The sequence below is a fragment of the Eucalyptus grandis genome, chromosome 5 (genome assembly GCF_016545825.1).
Source record: "Eucalyptus grandis isolate ANBG69807.140 chromosome 5, ASM1654582v1, whole genome shotgun sequence".
Lineage (NCBI taxonomy): Eukaryota > Viridiplantae > Streptophyta > Magnoliopsida > Myrtales > Myrtaceae > Eucalyptus > Eucalyptus grandis.
Genome location: NC_052616.1, coordinates 50,580,171 through 50,601,030, shown reverse-complemented (window position 1 = coordinate 50,601,030; position 20,860 = coordinate 50,580,171). Strand labels below are relative to the sequence as shown.

The following is a 20,860-nucleotide window of genomic DNA, read 5'->3' as shown; positions in this document are numbered from 1 at the left end:
TCCGGAACAAAAATTTTACCAAACGCGATTCTAGGCCCAAACTGATTTCGGGAACAAAGAATCAGAATTTGGCCTTGTTTGGATGGTTACCAAATAGGGCCTCATATGCCCTCGTCTAAGAAAAAAATAGCAAGAATTCTATCAGATAGTAAACGGAGAATCATCTTACCTAGTACAACATTAAGGACGAATCAAATCAAGCTTGGAGAATTGATTGGAAATCTTCATAGAACAGAGCAGAAACCCAATAGCCTAGAGTAGAGCAAGTAGGTAAGGCAGGCTAACCTCAGGCCAAACAAAAATAAGATAAATTGTTCTGTATCCAAGTTGGAAGGGTGTCATCTCTGAAGTGACCAACGGATGTGAAATCTAGCTTGGGAAATGGCATAAACAACTAAAACTTTCACAAGCATAACTTCACCTGGTATAATTGTTTACTTAATCAGCCCATTACTTTTCAGACAATACTGATTTATTAAGAAAAAGTGCTGAATGAGAAGCCAGAACAAGGAAAGAATGAATCGTCGGCTGTATCCAATATACCTTACTGCTAAATAGTTGATTTCAACACACGGGACGCTTATGATATGTCCAATTGGAAAGACACCAAATATACTAAAGCACAAATGCCCATCGTTGAAGAAACCAACACACTGAATGAATGAATAAATGAATAGATCAATAAATAAATAAAAGAAGTTTCTCTAGTCTTAGCTATACTCAGGAGAGATTGTTTACAGCCTTCGAGTCTTCCGTGACTATTGCTAGAAAATCCTTCTCCGGATTCAACTCCTTCATCTTCACCTGCCAATTGGAAGAAATCGAGCCAAACCGGGCCGGAACAATCGAGTCGACCCACCCATTAGGTCGTGAAAGAACGCTGAACGGAAGCAGAACCTGAGAAGCCAAAGCAGTTTGTCGAACTGAAGCTGAAACAGAAGCACACGCGACTAGCAACCGAAAATGCAGCCACCAGATATGCTATAACAAAACGCGAGGAGGGCACAGAAGCGTCGGTGGGAAATGCAAACCCATGGTGAGCTTGTGAAGGATGGAGCTTCAATGGAGGGAGGCTTGTGAGGTCCAGCGGAGTCTGAGAATTCGCGGAGAAAAGTTGCAGATATGAGGAAGAAAGAGAATTGGGCTAAATTTCGGACTTAACACCACCGTTCCTGGTACCTCTAACAGAACCATCATCATCGTATCGTGGGATCTGACAAGTCATCACATTCCAAAATGTCATCTAAATAAATTGCTGGGGAATCTCCCATCATGGGATTGCCTTCAGGATGAGGAAGTGGACTCCAAGACTGGAGGCTTGATGTCGAGGCACAGGGCAGTTCAGAGTCGAGGACACTCCCGCCCCCTGTATAGTCCGTTTGGCTCGAAGAATGGATCGTATCACTCCACATGGCATTCTGGAAATCGTTACCATGAAACTGCATTGGCGATCCGGCAGTAGGGATACAATTGTCTCCTCGAGAATTTAGAACATTCCAGGGACCTGGATACGGGGGCTGCTGCACCGCGACACAAACGTTGTCATTGACCAAAAGCTTCATGGCATTTCCAGAATTGGTATTTTGCAACTGTACTGACAATGCCGAAGCAGCTGCACCATTATGTCCTGGACCAAGAATTATAACATAGGCCGATGTGAGCACAAGTCTACAATCAAATATATATAAGAATTGAATGGTTATGAGCTTTTAGTATTCTGATATCAAGGGAAGCGTCATTGATTTTCTTATCCTCCACATCTTTTTAGATTTTCTTTCAACCTTCTTTTCTAATACCATCTCCCAGTTACCATTGGATAAAAATGCACATATAAACATGTTGCCGTGTGCTTATTACATCCTTTTATATCAACCTAGTGACAACAATATCTTGTGAATATCCACTTAGCATCACCTAAGTGAAGGTGTTCGTGAGTATTAGCTATTCAAAGTGTGTAAACAGTTGACATCCTTTCAAGCCTAATGAGACACTATTGGAGGTTTAGAGCAGGGACTAGCTATTGAAAGAGGAAAACACATGCATGCATACATACATATATGGCCAAATCGGATAGAGTGTATTGAATAAGGCTCATTTTGCAACAATCACAGCTTATGGAGTATTTCTTTTCATGTATAATTACCATTAAATATTGACTACTCTCCATATTGCATACCCTTGTAGGTCACTTTGATGCTTCAACCCTAAAATATTTCCTGCCCAAATCGAAGTTGCAACTCCCAAATTGAACCCTCATAAAGTGAAGCACTTGATTATTGCCGTTTTGCCTTTGCACTGATAATCTATTAGATTACTGCTTATGATAGTGACCTGCAATAACCTAATATTGTTTTTTTTTTTTTTGGTAAGGACCTACTATTGTTTGTTTGTCATCTGTAAAATCTATACTTCGGTTGCATGTAGAGACACTTACAATCTATCTTGCAAATGGAAATGCTCTACATATAACTTCTCGTTGGATACAAGTTCAATTGAAGGGTAGCTGGACATATACACATGTTCGTATTACATGGATCCCTAATCATAAAGATCTGGAACGCATTTATTTTATTTAATAAAGCTCAACAATCAAGTGGAAAGCCCTATGTTCATGTTGGAAATTGTGATCCATTTTTAATTCTAGAACTACTTGCTTAATGATGAAGTTAAGAAATTGAAGATCTAGCTGCAACTAGTTAACCAGCTAGCAAATCCTTACCATGCAATCTAGAGAAGCCTAGAGAACGTGCAGGAAATCTCCAGCTAGGAGGTTGCAAGTAGGATGCAAGAAAAAGCAAGTCCAAGGTGAAGACTCCCATGGGAAGAAGTTTCTAGTCCTACGTGGGAAGCAAGAATACTTGGAGAAGAAGAAAATTAGTTGTCTTCTGACTGTACTATGATGGTGTAAAAGTCAAAAATTTTGTGCTTGAAGTCCACGAAACTCTTCTATAAATAGGCAAGGACTCATTCTTGTAAGGTGCTTTGAGAGGTGGGTTTAAAACTCCATATCAATATACTCCTCGACCAACTCCAACATCTCCTTCCACGACTATGGGACACCATTTTCTTAAACCAGTGAAACAACATTTGCTCTATCCCATTGCCTTGCCTCGTCCCTTGTCCATCCTCCACCAAATATATACTACACATATACACCCACACTCATCATTAAACTAAAAACTATCATCCATATCAAAACCATGCTTTCTCACAATCTCATATTTTTAAACATGGTATCAGAGATCATCCAAAATTCTACAGTTCATTACTTCACAGGCCAAATCCTTGTATCTGCTTATAGGGAGAGAGAGTTTTGTGCTATAGAGCACGTACCTTGAGCAAGGAAACCTGCATTTGTCAAAGGAGCTTCCGGACCAACAGAAGCAGCCAAGTTTGGTGGAACTAGGGTGGGATTTTCAATTCGTCCTCCAAATACTTGAGATGGAAAAGGGCTTGAGTTTTTCTTCTGCATCGAACCAGAAAATGTCTCACCATTGAACTCCCTAACATCATTCTGGTTATCCAAGGCCTTTTTCACAATTGTATCTCCACGTTCCTGAAAGAAAAACACTGGGTATTGAAGTATTTACCTCCACCATAGAAGGTACACGCTTTGACATCAAGCAACAATTTCTTTTTTCAGCAAGTTTTGTTGCATTCCAATGGATGAACTTGTGACAGAGTTGAGTGCATAAGTGCAACACAGAGAAAGAAGAACAAAAACATTGAAAGAACCTCAATTCACTTTATGCCTATCGCCGCCCATTTCTTCACCACATAAACGTCAAGTGCTTGAAATATGGAATGGAGAGTATAATCAAGGTAGGGGTCCTCACAGTAAAGATGCAAAGTTAATTGAGAAAGGACCAGCGAACGAATAAAACATGCATCAACGTGTATTGTGGAAGTAATCAAGATCTTCATAGTTTCATACTTGCAAAGTCCTAGTTGCAACGTGAATGTGTTAATTGGCATGGATGAAATTGAATCAACTGCTGAAAATGCTCTCTACAGAAGGCCACTTAGATTTACAAGGTCACCATCCTTAACTTTGCATTGCAAAGAGCGATAGTTCATAATCACCAGCATCTAGAATTTATTTGTGTTCTCTCCACAAGCACTTCATATTACTTTGGGTCGAAACACCAACAACTCAAATTGGTACACTTGTAATAAAATTACCTTAAACTAATTTTTTTACTATCAAAAACCTCAAATTGGTACATATGTGCTCAATTTATCCTCTGTTAATTTGTGTTACATTTTACAGTCAAATTGCTAAGTTAGATGATACATAATAGTTCATGAGTATACAAGTTTGTTGTTTTACCCTTTGTTTGTCATCAATATACGAATTTATAGTTTTTTGTGGCATTAATCTAATTTAGTGAAAAATAACATAGGGTAAATTTGTTATAAATATACTAATTTGGGAGTTTTGGTAGACAAAAAATTAGTTTATAGTAAATTTGTCACGTATGTATCAATTTGGGGTTTTTGGTAGTTAAAAAATTAGTTTTTGGTATTTGTTGTAAATGTACTAGTTTGGGGATTATCGGGATATTTACCCTATCACTTTTATTGACAAAAAGAAAAAACAAAGCATCTACATGTCCAACCAACTCCTTTTTAAAGTTTTGGCATCTCTTATCAATTCTAACACCTATTAAGCTACACAGCTATCAGTAAACATTAACTTAGATAATATGGGACAAATTATATGAATTCAACATGATGGTGTGTAGCGCATGAACTGACTTGAAAAAACTCAAGTAACAACTTCTCAGTTACTTACCTTCTCTAGGGCAGAAAGTCGATGAGTAGCAAACAAAGTTTGCTGATCCATATTGCAAGTCCTTGCATGATCTATAAGGATATCCCAGTTCTTCTGTGTGATGCTCTTTCCAAGAATCTGTGATGAATGAACACACAAGACTTACATTTTGGTTGTCAATCAAACCCCAATTGAGAATCATTGACTAGGTGCTCACCTCTCTCAGTTTCTTAGAGTCTGTGAACAGTTGCATCAGAAAGTCCTCCACTTTACGTATTCCTGCTTCATTTAGTCTTTGGTGAAGTTTCCCATCTTTGGCGATCTTCTCCAACCTCCAGATTTCATCGTCAGGTGCAGGTGGATAATGTTTCTTGTATGCTGTAAAATGAAGAGAACATTTATAGTAAGGTCTTGGACACTACTAGAATTTTGATGGTCAGATGCAGGTGGATAATGTTTCTTGTGTGCTCACCTCTCTCAGTTTCTTTGTAATTGACAGATGTCGACATCTGCTAATTACAAAGAAGCTGATGGTCTCTTATTTATCAGAATTTTGTTCGAGATTTAAAGGTCTGTAAGAAGTGATGCTCTCAATAAAAGTATTGAAGACTAGGGATGTCCCAAGCGATGAAGGACCTACATTCTCCTCTATGCTCCCTCACAGTGAAGGCTTCTGTTTTTGCTTCTCGGATTCGTGTGTTCCCACAATAACCTGAGGCCACCTTAAGCCCTATCCTGAAACTTTTACTCCTATTCCAGCTGGAATTGTCAGTAAACATGAAACTTCCCAGCTTCCCAACACCTCTTTCGAGCTTCACTAGGAGATCTCCAGTCAAAAGCGGCCTCTTTCCTTCACGTTGTTTAACCACATGGTTCTCAAACTCTTCTTGGGTCCAGTTATCCTCATCGTCTTTGTTGAAGTCACCTTCAAGCACGACAACATCCAACTTAATAGAGGATTCCAGGCCTGATGTAACGACTTCCCGGTATTCACATCAATCAAGGCAACGTTAATGTGTCCTCTGCCATCTCCTTCTAGTTTGTTTCCAGTAAATAGAGGAAGTGACAGTTTGGTTCCAAGTTGAAGCTGTAAGTTTCTCACATCATTCCTTCCCGTAGAGTTAGTATTAGCCCTGCATTCTCCCCAGAAAACAACCATTAGAAATAGAAATCGGGAAATTGGAAAAGTAATGACAAAGTAATTAATATAAGAGACAAACCATCCGACATCTGAACCCTTGGACAGGTCTTACTGCCGAGAAACAAGACACCTAGCCAAGCGATCTAGAACAAGGACAAACAGACCTGTTGTCTCAATTGTTTAATTATGCAAATTTTAAAAATGAAGTAAAATAAAATAAAATGCTCCACTGCTTGCCAGCTACAAAATTCTGTTCTAAATTGAGCATTGACACTTGGTGCATGACCGAGTCATTTTGGCCTGACACTCACTGAGCTCAGACTGCCTGCTTGGGATGGTAGCGGTAGGTCGGACCATTATTCCCCAAAAAATCAACAATGCATAACCGGTCAACACTACATCGAAAGCCTTTCTCAACGGCACCACGGGGGAAGTGCATTCATACCTTACAACGTGGGGAGAGTGAATGCTTGCAAACTCCAGTACTTCCTTCTGTTCAAAACCACCACCAGCAGAATTGCCAAAGTTGGAGATTAAAAACAATAAATGAAGCAGAAGGGATATGGCAGACAAAGTGGTACTTTTATAGACTCTGTTTATCTTACCAGTTTCTGAACAGCATCCTCTAGTGAGTGCATCTGTTGCGCTATGTCTTCAAGACCATGCCCTGTGCAACTACACCATGTAAATTACACCATCAACAACTGCTGTCCAGTGGACTTGGTCGTAACAAATAGACAAAAAACTGTATGTAACATATGGACAACCGGTCGGACCATTATTCCTCAAAACATCAACAATGCTTGACCAGTCAACACTACACAGAAAGCCTTTCTCAACGGCATCACAGGGGAAGTGCTTTCATACCTTGCAAGGTAGGGACAGTGAATGCCTGCAAGCTTCAGTGCTTCCTTCTGTTCCAAACCACAAACAGTAGAATTGCCAAAGTTGGAGACATGAAGAAAATGAAGCAGAGGAGATAGGACAGAGACTAAGTGGAAATTTTATAGACTCTGTTTATCTTACCAGTTTCTGAGCATTATACTCCAGCGAGTGCATCAGTTGCACTATATCTTCAAGAGCATGCCCAGTGCAACTACACCACGTAAATTATACCATGAACAGCTGCTGTCTAGTGGGCTTATTTGTAACAAATAGACAAATATCCATGTGTAACATATTAGTTACTGGTTCAAATGGATGTCAGACCTAATTGCAGTATAAAAACATAGCTACTAGACTCATTAAAAAGAGTCAATATAAAGCTGGCATATGTAATTATCTAGAACATTTATAAATGGAGCCAGTAAAGTTATTTATCAGCTATCTACAAAGGCACTGTCTTTTTAGTGATTAACAAAAAGAAAAATGTATCTGCAGGTATTCTACTTTGCCTAACAGAATCATGGATTGATGACACATGATAATCTGATGATATTTTGATTTGGTGAGACAATACATATGGAAATTCTACTAGAGGAATCAGTTGATGCAGATAAGATACTGTCAACAAACCAAAGACATGCATATTCACCTTTGAAATTCAGCCGAGTGAGATTTGGCACGCTCCAGCTCTTCTCTGACCTGTCCAGCAAAGAGCAATAGCGAAGAATTATGTTGCAAGAATCATCCGTCATGTAGCCTTCACATTCAAGTTCCACATCACAGGTATCTTCATTGTCCTCCTTCTACATGCAAATTGATACTGACCAGATTTCCAAGATTCAAGGCAACATTTATGTCCAGGGCACTTACATTGAAAATTTGCACCTTTTAGTGACCCATACTGTCCAGAACAACATGAAAAGCCTAAAGCATGTTCTTAGTGCAATTGCTTCCCAGGAAAAGCCCAGAACATTCAGCGGGTCATTTTTACCACTCAAACAATAATTCTCTCTATATCTCACCGCAATTTCTCATGTGGATTACTATCCAGAAACTGATTGGAATGTTGGAAATGCATCTAACCGCTTCTAATCGAAAAGATCAGGAATTGAAATATATTAAGGACTGTATTTTGCATGTCCAAGTTGGCTACTTTATTCATCTTACCACACTCCGCACATCCTCCTTTGTCAAATGGCAACTCAGCAGGAGATTCGTCTCAGACCCATTCCATGCTTCACTGCATGAAGATCAGCACAAAAGCACAAGCAATATAGGATATTTTAGACAACAGGATAGCAAAGTAACCTGCTCATGACAACAACTCACTTGCTGGGTAAATGATTCTGGCAGGGTTCAGTTCGAATAAGGAGGAAGTACTACTTTGGCCAATGCAAAATCACAAAACAGATTCAACACGACAACATTCGAGGTCCTTAATACTTCGCATCAACTCAACAGCACAAACCCACAAAGAAAGAGCTGAACGAAAGCGATTTAGAACAGTCAATGAGGCAAAAAGCTTCTCGATTTCTCATTTCAAGAATCTTCAATTCAAGAACCCTCCATTCAATCCACCTCAATAAAGCTAAAAACTAACACGATCATCAAACAATGAATCAAGCAGTGAAACATTAAGATGGAGGAGCGAGCTTACTCGACCGGATGCAAGCAGGACCTCTTGGGTTGACTTGGTTGACCCGAAGAAGAGGAGACCAAAGCTCTCTTCTGCATCGACATGGTTGATCTTTTTCTCTTGTGGAGCTTAGCAAGAATCAAGAGAATCTCTGGTGCTTGGATTCTGAAAAATCCAGCGGAGAAAGAATCAGACAGAACGGTCTATCAAACGAACTCGAAACTCTTTTTGGAAACATTTGTGAGCACGTTTTCCTTTTTATAATGTCCGGAGCTCATAATTTTCCGCGAAATTTCTGCGAAACGTTGCCGGTTCAGAGTTTTTTCTATTTCCTTCTCTCTCTTTTTTTTCAATTTTCTCCGATTTCGCAGTTTGCCTCCGTACCCTCATGAAATGGTATATACTTTGAATAAGTGCTCCAAAAATTTAAAAACTTATCGTAAAAATATAATTATATTTTTAAAAATTTTTAAAAATATAATTAAATTTTAAAACTTATCAAATTAGTGTAATCAAGTATTTCTGTTAACTCCATTAATTTGCTTAATGGAAAGTAATTTATGTGAAATTTGTTGTTATTTTTCTCTCTTAGGTAATATTTTTCCATGAAATTTTAAACATAATGAGTTACTGGAGTGTTGCCGCCGCCGCCCATCGCTGGAAAAAATTTGCGTTGGAGTCGTCATGTTTTCCCTCCCAGAGCTCCTGATCATTTTTCAACAATGCTTTCTTCCTCAACATAACGAAGGAGGACTATGCATTCTGATAGAGAAATGAACATTGCTGATAACTCTGTCAACCGAAGACGTTCCTCCGTGAAGAACCATTTTCTTATGTTAAAATTATTTCTCGAGTTGAAATTATAAATGAAATCCAATTTGAGATAAATTGCAAGAAAGTCCAATTGACTAAAAGAAAGTTAGAAATTTGGATATACTTCAGACGTTGGAAATTGAGTAATTAAGGGTTTGCATGGCAACATTCCAATTTTTCTATTCTTTTATTCTTTTGTTCCCAATAGTAATAAACAAAAATGTACAAAAATCCGTTTGGTAACGTCGGCTAATTTTTCTATTCCCAAAAATACAAAAGTAGCTGGGGAATAATTTTAAAACAGAATTAAGAAGTAGCAAAAAAAAAAAAATTAGGTTTTTTATTTTTGGAACAATTTATAAAATAAGTCATTTTTTCTTTTCTTCTTCTTTCTCTTCTAACTGGTCACCGTCATCAATTGCTACCTATTACCCGCCCCCTCCACCACTAGTGGTCGATTGCCGGCTGCCATGCATCTTGAGTACATACTTCAACTGTGACTAGAGGAGGAGCAAGAAGAAGAAGAGATGAAGAAAAGAAAAATCTAAAAAAAATATTAAAAAAATTAAAAGAAATTTTGCTTCACAAAAAAATTTGCAGATTGTACTAAATGCATTTATATTCTTTTTTTTTTTCAAAAATTGAAATTTATGTAGTTATCAAACACATTCTTTTACTCAAAAATTATTCTATTAGATAGAAATTTAAAAAAAAAAAACTTTTCTTAAAAGAAATTATTTTTTGGAATAGAAATGTTATTAATCACATCTTTTAATACCCTGAAAAACTCAAAACCGATACATTTGTGACCAATTTACTCAAAACTATTTTTTTGATCATGAAAAACCTCAAATTGGTACATTTGTGACAAATTTACCCTCGACTAACCATAAAAACCATAACCGATACATTTATGAAAAATTTACCCCAAACTAATTTATTCGACAGCAAAAAATCCCAAATTGATAAATTTGTGACAATAATACACTTTGTTAAATTGGATTAATACCACAAAAAAATCATAGAAATTGTAAATTATGATAAACAGAACTTAAAATCACAAATTGGTATACCGATTAACCTGTCACGTGTTATTTAATTTAATAATTTGACAGTAAAATTTAACAGAAACTAACATATGATAAATTTATCACAAGTGTACCAGTTTAGGGTAAATATGTCAAAAATATACAAGTTTGGGGTTTTTGATGGTCAAAAAAATAATTTTAGATAAAATTGTCATAGGTATACCAGTTTAGAGTTTTTCAAGGTATTAACCCCATCCTAAAATGCAGTATTTTTTTTTTCATAAATTAAAGTCTGAAGTTTAAATTTGACCATGAAATAAAAGACAATAAAGGAAAGTAAATCGTTGCCAATTGTGTCGGAGAATGAGGAGGAAGTGAAAGAATAAAAAAACTCAACTCTTACTTTGAGTTGGACTTTAAGTTGGTCAACTTGGGCACATATAAACATATTTTGAGGCAGAAGTACAACGCATGTATCAAAACTTGATATTGAGAAATATCTAAATGTCAAAAGTTATTAAGGTAATGTCACTTTTATTTTTAAAAAATTGGAACATTTCAATACCAATTTCGGCGAAGGGTCCCGGAAATCCTACATGGCATTTTAAATAATTTAACTCACCTACATAACTTATTGGAAAGCTAAGTTAGCAAAGAAGAAGCAAAAAGTTAAAATAAATTTAAAACTAAAAAAAAAAAAAGGAAGATGGTAGAACAATTTGATAAGGGCTATGTAAGCCCTCGCTACTGCTCCCCACTATTGCCTTGGGGACCTTAGCCAACCGGTAGCAAGGGCCTACAAGCTCTCCCCCAAATTCGGCAAGGGTCAACGGCTTTCACCTCCATTGTCATTGGCCCTTCCTAGCGAAGGTGGGGAGGCGGCGGCGGGGGCTTGCACAACCTTCACCGCCTTTTGCAATCTTCTTCCTTTTTTTCTTTTCATTTTATTTTTTTATTTTTATTTAATTAATATTTGTATTAAAATTCAAATTCAATGCAAAACAACATCATTTTTGGCTTATTTAACCATGTTAGCATGCGAAACAACATTATTTTGTATTTGTCTAGCCTAAAAAAATCACGTTAGCATTTTTGACCAAAATTTCTCTCCGTTAGCACTTAAGTGATTTATTTTTCTCCGATTTTGACACTTAAGTGTCCCCTATGCTGAGTTTTGGCACTCCAAATGTTGTCATCCCCATATTTTGATGTGGGCTCCTTATGTGGCTGCCGTTATGATTGCGGTTGCGGTTGACCTAAAGAGTTTTGAAGCACCGTTTTTCCCAGGAGTGCTTGGCGTTGGTTTCATTTATGCAATTACACCAAGAAGTATAGTGTTGAAGCCAATGAAATTATTGTGATAAGAATTAGTATATAATTCTTTTGTAAGATTAATAGATTATTTAGCAATGAATTGCAAGGTTAAATACTGCATGAGATATTTGATATAATTGGGGCTTGGGAAATATTGATAGGCTTTAAGTGACTCAAATGACTAGAGTGTAATTGTAATCTCTATTATATTGCTTGATCTATAGTGTAATTTATTACTATTCTCTCCTTGAACGTAGGTCATAACAAGTAAATCACATAAATCTGGTGTTCGATTTTTTTTCTTATTTTGTCTATTTTATTATTCGATTGCTTGCTTTCACAACACCTTCCGGATGAAATGAATTCCCAAAAAAAATCAGCCTACCCCAACCTTGTCTGCTGGCCCCTTCCAGCAATGGCCTCATCAGTGAGGGTGCTTTTAATAATTAGGATTTATTTAAAAAAACCTCTTTTATTTTTTTAAATCTAATCTAAGTAAGAATTGGGGAAGAAAAAAAATAAAGATTGTCACATCATTATTTACTATTAGCCAAATTAATAGAGTTATAAGAAGGACATGACTACATTAATTTGATAAGTTTAAAATTTGATTGTACTTTTAAAACCTGTAGTGTACTTTTCCCTAATTTTTATCATCTATGCGTGGCTTCGAACAAATGATAAAAAATTCCATCAATCACTTATAATCACAAAGCGATTATGGCTTTTACTTTTAGTAAAACTGATTTAATATCAAGACAACATCATTTTACAATTTTATTATAATAATGTCCCACCTTTGTTTCGACATGCTCTTTGACAAAATGACAGCGTACATTCATCCGTGTATCGTGTCCCTTCCGTCCCGTATATTATTGAAACAGTATTTTACTTAATTGGTCACTAGCAATAAAGGATATGGATGCGTATGCTTTATATTGCACGATGAGCATGAATAAAAAATTGTGTGTTTCATGAAACTAAAAGTTCCTTAAAATTAGAAATTTGATTGTAACCGATGATATTACACGGATAAAATTCTTGGGTAATAATGTAAAGTTTCTTATTTTTTTAAAGAGAGCTGACTTTAATGGAAATAAAAAAAAGGATAAAATAAAGAATGCCAGCGGATTTAGTATAAGGTGGTAGATTGATTAAATTAAAGATTTACAGAGATGACCGAGTGAAGTGAGGTCACGTCAACGCCAAGGGGTGCTTGGCTTTTTCTGTTGTGAGTGGCAAAGACGCGTTCGTGTAATTTGGTGAAGATAATTCAGAAGATGACAGCGCCGCCACTACCAGAGTAGGGACCGTGTTGTGGCCGCCATGTGATATCCCCTCATGCTTCGGTTTTTTCGCAAAACATATATATCTCTTCCATATTTTAAAAAAATCATCTCTTTGAAAAATATCCTTTATATCTCATTCTAAAAATAAATGAATGATAAATATCTTCAAATGGAGCGAATGCAATATTTCTTGCTAATAAAAATATTTATCTTGATTTATTTAAAGGTTTCAATTAAATCAAGGGAAAATAATAAAAGAAAAAAATTCATTACTAATTATTTCAAGTGATATAATTGATTAAATATTATAAGAAATTGTCAAATGAGCATGATCAAAAGTTATACTTGATTTTTTTTTGGTCTATATAAAATTGATTCATTGTGATCTTGTAACTGATGGCCAAAAAAAAAAAAAAAAAAAAAGAGAACTATAGGAAATTCTCTTTGCCATTTTTTTCTTTCCTTACTAGTTTCAAAATTCTAAGGCCATCTTAAAAATCACTTTAATAATTTTGTTATTTAAATTTCAACACAAAATTTAATGGACCCCATAACAAGTGTAACAAAGTCGATATGTTCCAATGCCACAACACCTTTCTTGGATTACTGGTATCTACAAGTGAATAATTTATCTTAACGTCTGCGAGAACACAACTTTCATCAATTAAACTATCATCAAATGAATCCCTTCATTTGAAAAATGATTAGAAAAGATCAGTTTGATAATCTTTATTTAAAGCAAAAATAAATAAATAAATACATAGTGATTTATGTTAGATACCTCTTATTTATTTTCGAGAAAAATTTAGAGAAATCAATGTATTTCTTGTTTAAGAAAGAAAGATTATTTGGAATTTGATGTGTAAATACAAGAAGTATGTAGTTGTGTATGTAAATCACCATAACAAAATAAGTGAAAGTCCACAATTTATTGTATTTGCAGAGCATAACAAGTTTCCATCTTTCTTTACCAAAAAAAAAAAAAAACAAGTTTCCATCTTTGATGAATGATTACGAATGCCGATTACCCTTTTCATGTAAAATGACGGTGGCCTTTGCACCGTTAACAAATTAGAATAACCAGACAATTATGCTAGCAACATTCTATGGTGAAAGACGTGTGGTAGTGACGCAAAAATATATCAATAAAGTCCCAAAATTTATGCAAAATTGAAATTGTGCCCATCATCCAATAGAAGATGTGCTTACGAGGACTACGACTAGCAATTTTGCCCGGAGGAGTTCCTTCTATAGTCTCTCATGGTGCTCTAATATTTTATTTATTTTGTCTAATTTCTAAACAAGGAAATTATGAAATTTTCTTTTTCGACAATATAAGTTTATTAGTGCCCCCTCGACCCACATAAACAAACAAGGGCAATTTCAAGCGGCTATGCAAGGGAGGACATTCGACTAAAAAAAAATAAAAAAAAATTAAGGGGGGGCTAAAGTTAAAACTGGATAAAATCTAGAGTTTAGGCTGCTATGGATGCTATTTCTTTAATATTTTATAAGTCATCTCTTTTCTTTGGTTGACTTTTCAAGGTTCACTATGTTTCTATCTCATAAAGAATGCGCCTGCGCGAATGACACCTACCGCCACAGTCCAAATCCAAACCTAGAATTTAGGGAATGGCCGGATATTCACTATAAAATAAAGGACGAAACCTTCGACCAATCATAGCCATCATACAAAAATGATAAACCTTTTTACCTAATGAATATGAGAGTTTCATTAGGTAAATATGGGAGTTTCATGAACCATTTAATAGCCCTTGCTTAAGTAATCTAAATTATTTTGAGTCATGAAAAAATTAATCTTAATTAGAGCCCCATGCCATTCCAAATTACTCTATGTGTGATTCAATCAAGTTTCTTTACTTGCAACCCGAAATGGTTTTGAAAGGGGTGAGCAAAACCATGACTATGGAAGTAACAATCGCAACTTCGATGACATCAAGTAGCAAATGATGCAAATTTTTTGTAACAATTATGCGACACACCACATTAGCAAAAATATCGCATTTAAATCACATATAATGTAATACCGCACATCATACATTGTTGAACCAACTCAACATACAAATACCAAACCAATTGCTCATATTGGAACACTATGGCCACACTTTGGTAGGTGACACCATCTAGAGAACTGCATCCATTATAGTTAAGCCCTAGATTTCATATCAATTATGGCTCCCAAAATAGGACTGATTAGCAAATATATATCATCTTTCAATACATAAGTTGATCATGTGCATCAATACAATATCGATACATAATATCAGGTATACTAGTAAAGATTTGATAATATTAAGTATACTAGTAAAGATTTGAAATGATTCGCCCATATGATCATATTCGATGTAATCGAAAATAAGAAAATCCATCCAATCTCGGATCCAATATTATAACAAGATACTTTTAGTAACAAGCACGTTTGCAGCCCTTCTTGAGAAATTGCCCCCTAAAAAATAGCGGCTAAATTCACTTGGGCCAGGAAGCCCGTTTAGTACAAAATTTACAAAAATGACGTCCATGGGCCCGAAAAGTACCCCCAATGGTCCAAAATTTCCTTAAAGCCTTAAAAGCATCCAAAAAAGTGCTCAATTTTTGCAGAAAATAAGTCCATTCTTCTTAAAACAGATAGAAATTAGATACTTTTTCAAATTCGAATGTGCTAGTTTTTGATAATCTCTCCAAATCTTTAAAGGCTACTAATCAGAACTTTATACTACCAACATTTGCATAGACCGGATCAACTGGAGAATTTTTGGATGTCCTTACAACTATTTTTCGTAATATTCACAATTCTAATAATATGGAGAAAGTAACAGAAAATTTCAATATTTTCAATCAAATTTAGCCTGACAATGCCGATGACAAACATGGATGAGAGTCCCCGTCACTCATGAGCCACTCGTCTAGACCTGGATTTGGTGAACTCCAAATCTGGCCTCGCCCAAACACCGACTAGATCAAGCAGGACGAGTGTCGGCATCCCTGGCGAGCCTAGCTCGTCCATAACTGGAGATGCCGTTGTCCATGGTTGGCTCGTGACACTACCATCCACTCATCCACGGCTGGCAAGAGGCAAAGAAAGACACATAAAATAACAGAAACATGTATATTTTTGATGATTTTCATTTTTCCTTTATGAATGGAGTGATGACGGGGCAGGGCCCAGCCTCGCCCAGCCACGGCGAGGCTCGCCGCCCGGCGAGGCCGCGTCGCCGGCCCCGGCGAGGCTCGGGCTCGCGGCGGCGGAGCCTCGAGCCTCGCGGACTGGCGATATTTTCCACCTTCACGTCCTATTGGCTTGGGCTGGATGGAGTCTTGAGTCCACCAACGCGAGGCGAGGCCGAGGCCGGCAACGGGCCAAAGAGAAAGAAGAAAAGAGGAAGAGAAGAGGAGAGAGAGAAGAAGAAACAAAACCAAAAATTTGTTTCTTGAAAATTGTTTCGGGAACGAGCAATTCAGCCCTTGTTAGAGAAAAAACAGAAAAAGTGTTTATGTTTCATCCGAAAAGATGAGCAATGAATGGAAAGACAGCCAACTCAATATTTTCCACCTTCAGGGTCAATTGGTTGGATGGAGTCTTTAGTCCACCAACGCACACGGTCACGGGGTTAAGAATGAATCATCCGAAGATCGAAAGAAGAAAAGGGAACACTTCCACGGTCACGGGGGTTAGAATGATCATTGAACATTGAACAGTAACAGCAATAATAATGATAATTGGGATCAATAAATCAATAAATCAAGAGGGTTCCATCATCATAGTTGTGTCTCATTCACAAAAACAAACAAATGGGATTAAAAGGCCTAAGAAAAAAACACGAAAAAAAGGAAAAATTTTAGTTGGTGGGGTTGCCACAGATGCCGACGATGATGATTGCTATGAGGGCCTTGATGGAAGTTACTTTGAGGATGATCTGATGGTATGCTGTTGCTGTTACAGCCCCCGCGAATGGTCCAAGCCAGAAGATCCACTGTTCATGAGCATCCACATTCGCAAACATCAATTAACACTTGCCTAAAATCATTATCTCATGGCAATAAATATCAAATCCAAATGCACACATAACATCTTTGGATAAAAGGGGTCGAACCAAAGTTCTTGCAGCGATAAATGCAAACATTTCGCATGTTTTAGCAAGCTCTTGATGTGCTCTATTTATGTAGGAAAGCCTGGCTTAAGGAAGGAGAGAGAGAGAGAGGCTTTACGTGGTCTTTCCAGACTTTCTGGTTGTTGTAGATAACGGCAGTACCGAAGCTCTTTGCCGGGTTGATGCCGGCGCCGGTGATGGGGGTGGTGGCCAAGTGAACCATGAACACTGAAAAAGCAATCGTCAACGGAGCCAAAACCTGCACACCCCCAAAAACACAAGCCCCATCTCATCGGAAAAAGCTAATTCATTTCGTCAAATGAAATGCTACTCCATCTGGACTTGGAAAGGAAGAACAAAGTTTAGCAGCAGCAACTAGTAAGTAGTAGGACGTACGGGGACGTGAGAGTCACGAGCTCTCCTCTTTGGGTCGGTGGCCGTGAGCACGGTGCAGACCAGCACGAACGTGCCGATGATCTCGGCACCCAAAGCCGCGCCCATGCCGTAGCCCGGAGCCACCGAGTTGGCGCCTCCTCCAAGCGAGTCGTGGTAGGGCTTCTTCATGAATGCCTTCACCAAGGCTACACCACAGACCGCGCCCGAGCACTGGGCGATCATGTACGACACTGCCCTGATGAAGCTCACTTTCTTTGCCACATATAGCGCCAACGTCACCGCCGGGTTGATGTACCCGCCTGTGTCGAAACAATCAGAGAGCATGAAAAAAATCAGATAGACCGAGCGTGCGAGAGTCGTATAGCGTACCGGATATTCCGGCCGTGCAGTAAACGAGGACGAAGGTCATGCCGCCGAAGGCCCAGGCGATGCCTAAGGGGCCGACGCCGTCGCAAGGCCCGGTCTGCGTCTTATAGCCGACGAGAGTGGCGACGGTGACGTAGAGGAAGAGGAGAGTGGCTGTGAACTCCGCAACGACGGCTCTGTAGAAGTATGGGAGCTTGAGCTCGGCCACGTCGAGGTGAGGAGCCGGCTCCGGCGGAGGGCCTGCGTAGTCCCTCACATGGTGGTGGGTCGGTCCTGCCTCCGGCATCTTCTTCGTTCTTCTTCGAAGAGGTCTTAGAGAAGCAAAAGAAATTGGAAGTAGAATGCGTTGTATTAATCTGTTCTTTGTATACAAGTACACTGATGTGTTTATAGTGGAAGAATAGAAAAGGTAAAATAGGAAATAATATACAAAGATCATTTCCTATATACCAAGATCACTAATTTCCCATTTACTAAACCATTCATGGATTGAATGAATCAATTAGACTGCAATTGACATCGACGCCGTGATCATGATCTTCAGTCATATCTCCAACAAGTTCAGTTAGCAGCAACAAGGAGCGTGCTTGCTTCTTGTCTTTTCTGCCCTGCTCTATCTCCTCTCTCACGATTTTTCTTTTCTTTTTTTCCAACTTTGAACTGTGCGAAGCCCCCTTGAATTTATATTCACTAGTTTAGGGTTGTCCTGCAAGATTACCAAAAAAATCCTATTTCTATTTCGATTCAAGGAAGATATTCTGATATTTCTTAAAATATGTGATGATATCAAACAAATTTGTTCAATTATTCTTTAAAATTGAAAGCATGATAATTACCAAATTAATTGCCCCCACCCCAAGTTTGCTTTTTAATAAAACAATATTTTCTAACTTGACATTTTCTGAATTAAAATTTCTGATCTCACAATGTACATGGAGTAGTCCAACTGACTAAATCAAGTTCATAATCATAGCTTAGAAATAGTTTTTACTGATGACAAACAATTAAGAGGAGTAGGTTATTGTAGGTCACTACCAAAAGCACTAATAGATTATCAGTACAAAGGTAAAAGGGCGATGATCGAGTACTTAAATTTTATGAGGGTTTAACAGCTAAATTTTATGAGGGTTTGGTTTAAGAGATGTAACTTCAATTTGGACAAAAAAGATTTAAGAATTGAAAGTATCGGAATGATCTATAAGGACACACAAAGTGCAAAATAGTTGATATTGGATGCTAATTATATGCAGAAAAAGATATATTTTGTGAGCTGCAATTGTTGTAAAAGAAGTGATGATTGATACAGTAGGAAGATTTCATTGACATGCAGGCATCCCTCATGTAAGTGAAGTTTAGCATAAATTCGACCGCAGGGAAGGGCGGCGGCACGTTGTTTTTTATGACCGGCTTTTCAAGATGAGGTAATTTGAATTCTAAAGTCCGGCCGGAAAGGCCCGGCCCATTTGAGCCAGTGGTGGCCCGTTGCGAAATCACACGCGCCTTTTATATGACGGTCGAGCGTACAACAAGTTGAGCCCGACATGTCCGGCCCATCGGCCCGGCCCGGCCATGGATCAAATCTCTCTCTCCCGCCTGTTTTTCGTCTGCAACTGTTTTCGTCCGACGCTCCCGGCGGCCGGTGCTGCGGCATCATCGGCTGCTCGCCGGAGCTCTTCAGCCATGGAGACCAACGGCGGAGGATTGCGGCGCGGTGCTTCCGTTTATCCCAGTTCGATGAACCGCTGGCTCCTCGAGTCCGGCTCCGACGTCGGCGTCGTGAGGTTTTTGCTCTATTTCTTCCGATTGGCAGGTGAAGATGGCGGAGTGGAATCCAGAGAAGGATTCGCTGGCGATGGTCACGGAGGACTTCGAAGGCGGTCGTGCTTCGTCGCTTCAATTGGCATTGGCCTGATCTCGTTCTCCTTCTTTAGCATTTCCTAAATGTGCCACGCTTCCTTTTTCGCCATAGGAACCAACTGTAATTGCCAATCTAGATCGAATCGGGTTCGATGGAGAATTGGTGAACATTAGAGGCGAAGTGCTCGAAAGTCTACTAGAAAGGAAGAGTGTTAGAGCTGGGGTTGAGGGTCTGGAACTCCCAACCTCTTGTGGATATCAAGCGTGCCGGCCATTTGGTCCGGTGTCTTCTTGCTTCCATTGGCTGCATTGGCTTAATCTACCGGAAAATTGAACGATGCGCTCGAGAGCTCGAGTCCTGACTTTTATGCTCAAGCGGGCTCCGATCGGTTTAACTGGGTTTAATAAAAAAAAAATTGTTCCGTGCTCTTCCTGTTTATTATTTATATGCTCTCCTCATCGGCACGATGAGTAGCAGCTTAGGTTTTTCCTTCTATGTGCATGTATATATGCCATTTCACGCTTGCAAATTTACAGGATGTTTTATTTTCTGCCTTACCATAACTGCAAAAGTTCCAACGTTCTTGACGGTTGGAGCCATGCACGTGTAAGTGTGTTAATAATTCTGCATTTGATGGCCCTAGCGCCGCTTTTGCTTCTAGTTTGTGAGAGGATTTTTGCCTGCTTATCTTATTCTCACTTCTGAAATGCTAACCCTCTGAAACTACGCATCTAGACTTACAACTAGAGATGCAGAATGAGAAGATTTGCAGCATTCCCATAATGCAGTTCCTTCCTTCTCAGTTAGTGGTAAGATTTTTTTGACGCCTTCACACTATCGTGCTAAGGACACATTGCCATGCCATCAATCGTATAGTCCTGAAATTTTTTTCCATGAGCTTCTTACCATGTCCATTTGCAGCTTTGGATGTCATGAAACTTACTGTTGCCCATACTAATTCCTTTCTGTATCAATGTCTGATAAACTTTCTGGTGTTGGTAACGAATTTATATCATTGGCTGGCGGGTGGAACTGAATTAATCCTGTCCATGCTCCTACTACATTTCCACTTAACCTACCCTTAGGTTGAAATATGACTGGCATAAGTACATGGTGCCTCTTTAATGGACCACTTCACGTGTGATCCTACGGTTTGAAGAAGTGCAAATTTATCCTCCGAAGAAGAACATTTTTCAGTTTAGTTGCGATGCAGTCTGACTTACTGAGAACTGGTGTGTATACATTCATGAT

The 20,860-nt window shown here is 38.3% G+C and overlaps 1 protein-coding gene and 1 non-coding gene across 2 annotated transcripts; both read right to left on the bottom strand.

Moving 5' to 3' along the window:
- Positions 1–510: 510 nt before the first annotated feature.
- LOC104445381 lies at positions 511–8,650 on the bottom strand. Its single transcript, XR_005551291.1, has 12 exons — positions 8,458–8,650; positions 7,968–8,040; positions 7,450–7,499; positions 6,942–7,011; positions 6,783–6,829; positions 6,521–6,590; positions 6,361–6,407; positions 5,415–5,907; positions 4,992–5,152; positions 4,796–4,912; positions 3,334–3,556; positions 511–1,627 (listed from the first exon to the last, which is right to left on the bottom strand). It is a non-coding gene; the product is annotated as a calmodulin-binding protein 60 B (transcript).
- An 8,087-nt stretch (positions 8,651–16,737) lies between these two features.
- Positions 16,738–18,190, bottom strand: LOC120293996 (probable aquaporin PIP2-8). Its single transcript, XM_039313841.1, has 4 exons — positions 17,755–18,190; positions 17,386–17,684; positions 17,108–17,248; positions 16,738–16,872 (listed from the first exon to the last, which is right to left on the bottom strand). Exons 1-4 carry the CDS (start codon positions 18,188–18,190, stop codon positions 16,738–16,740), a joined length of 1,011 nt encoding a protein of 336 aa, XP_039169775.1.
- Between the last annotated feature and the right edge of the window lie 2,670 nt (positions 18,191–20,860).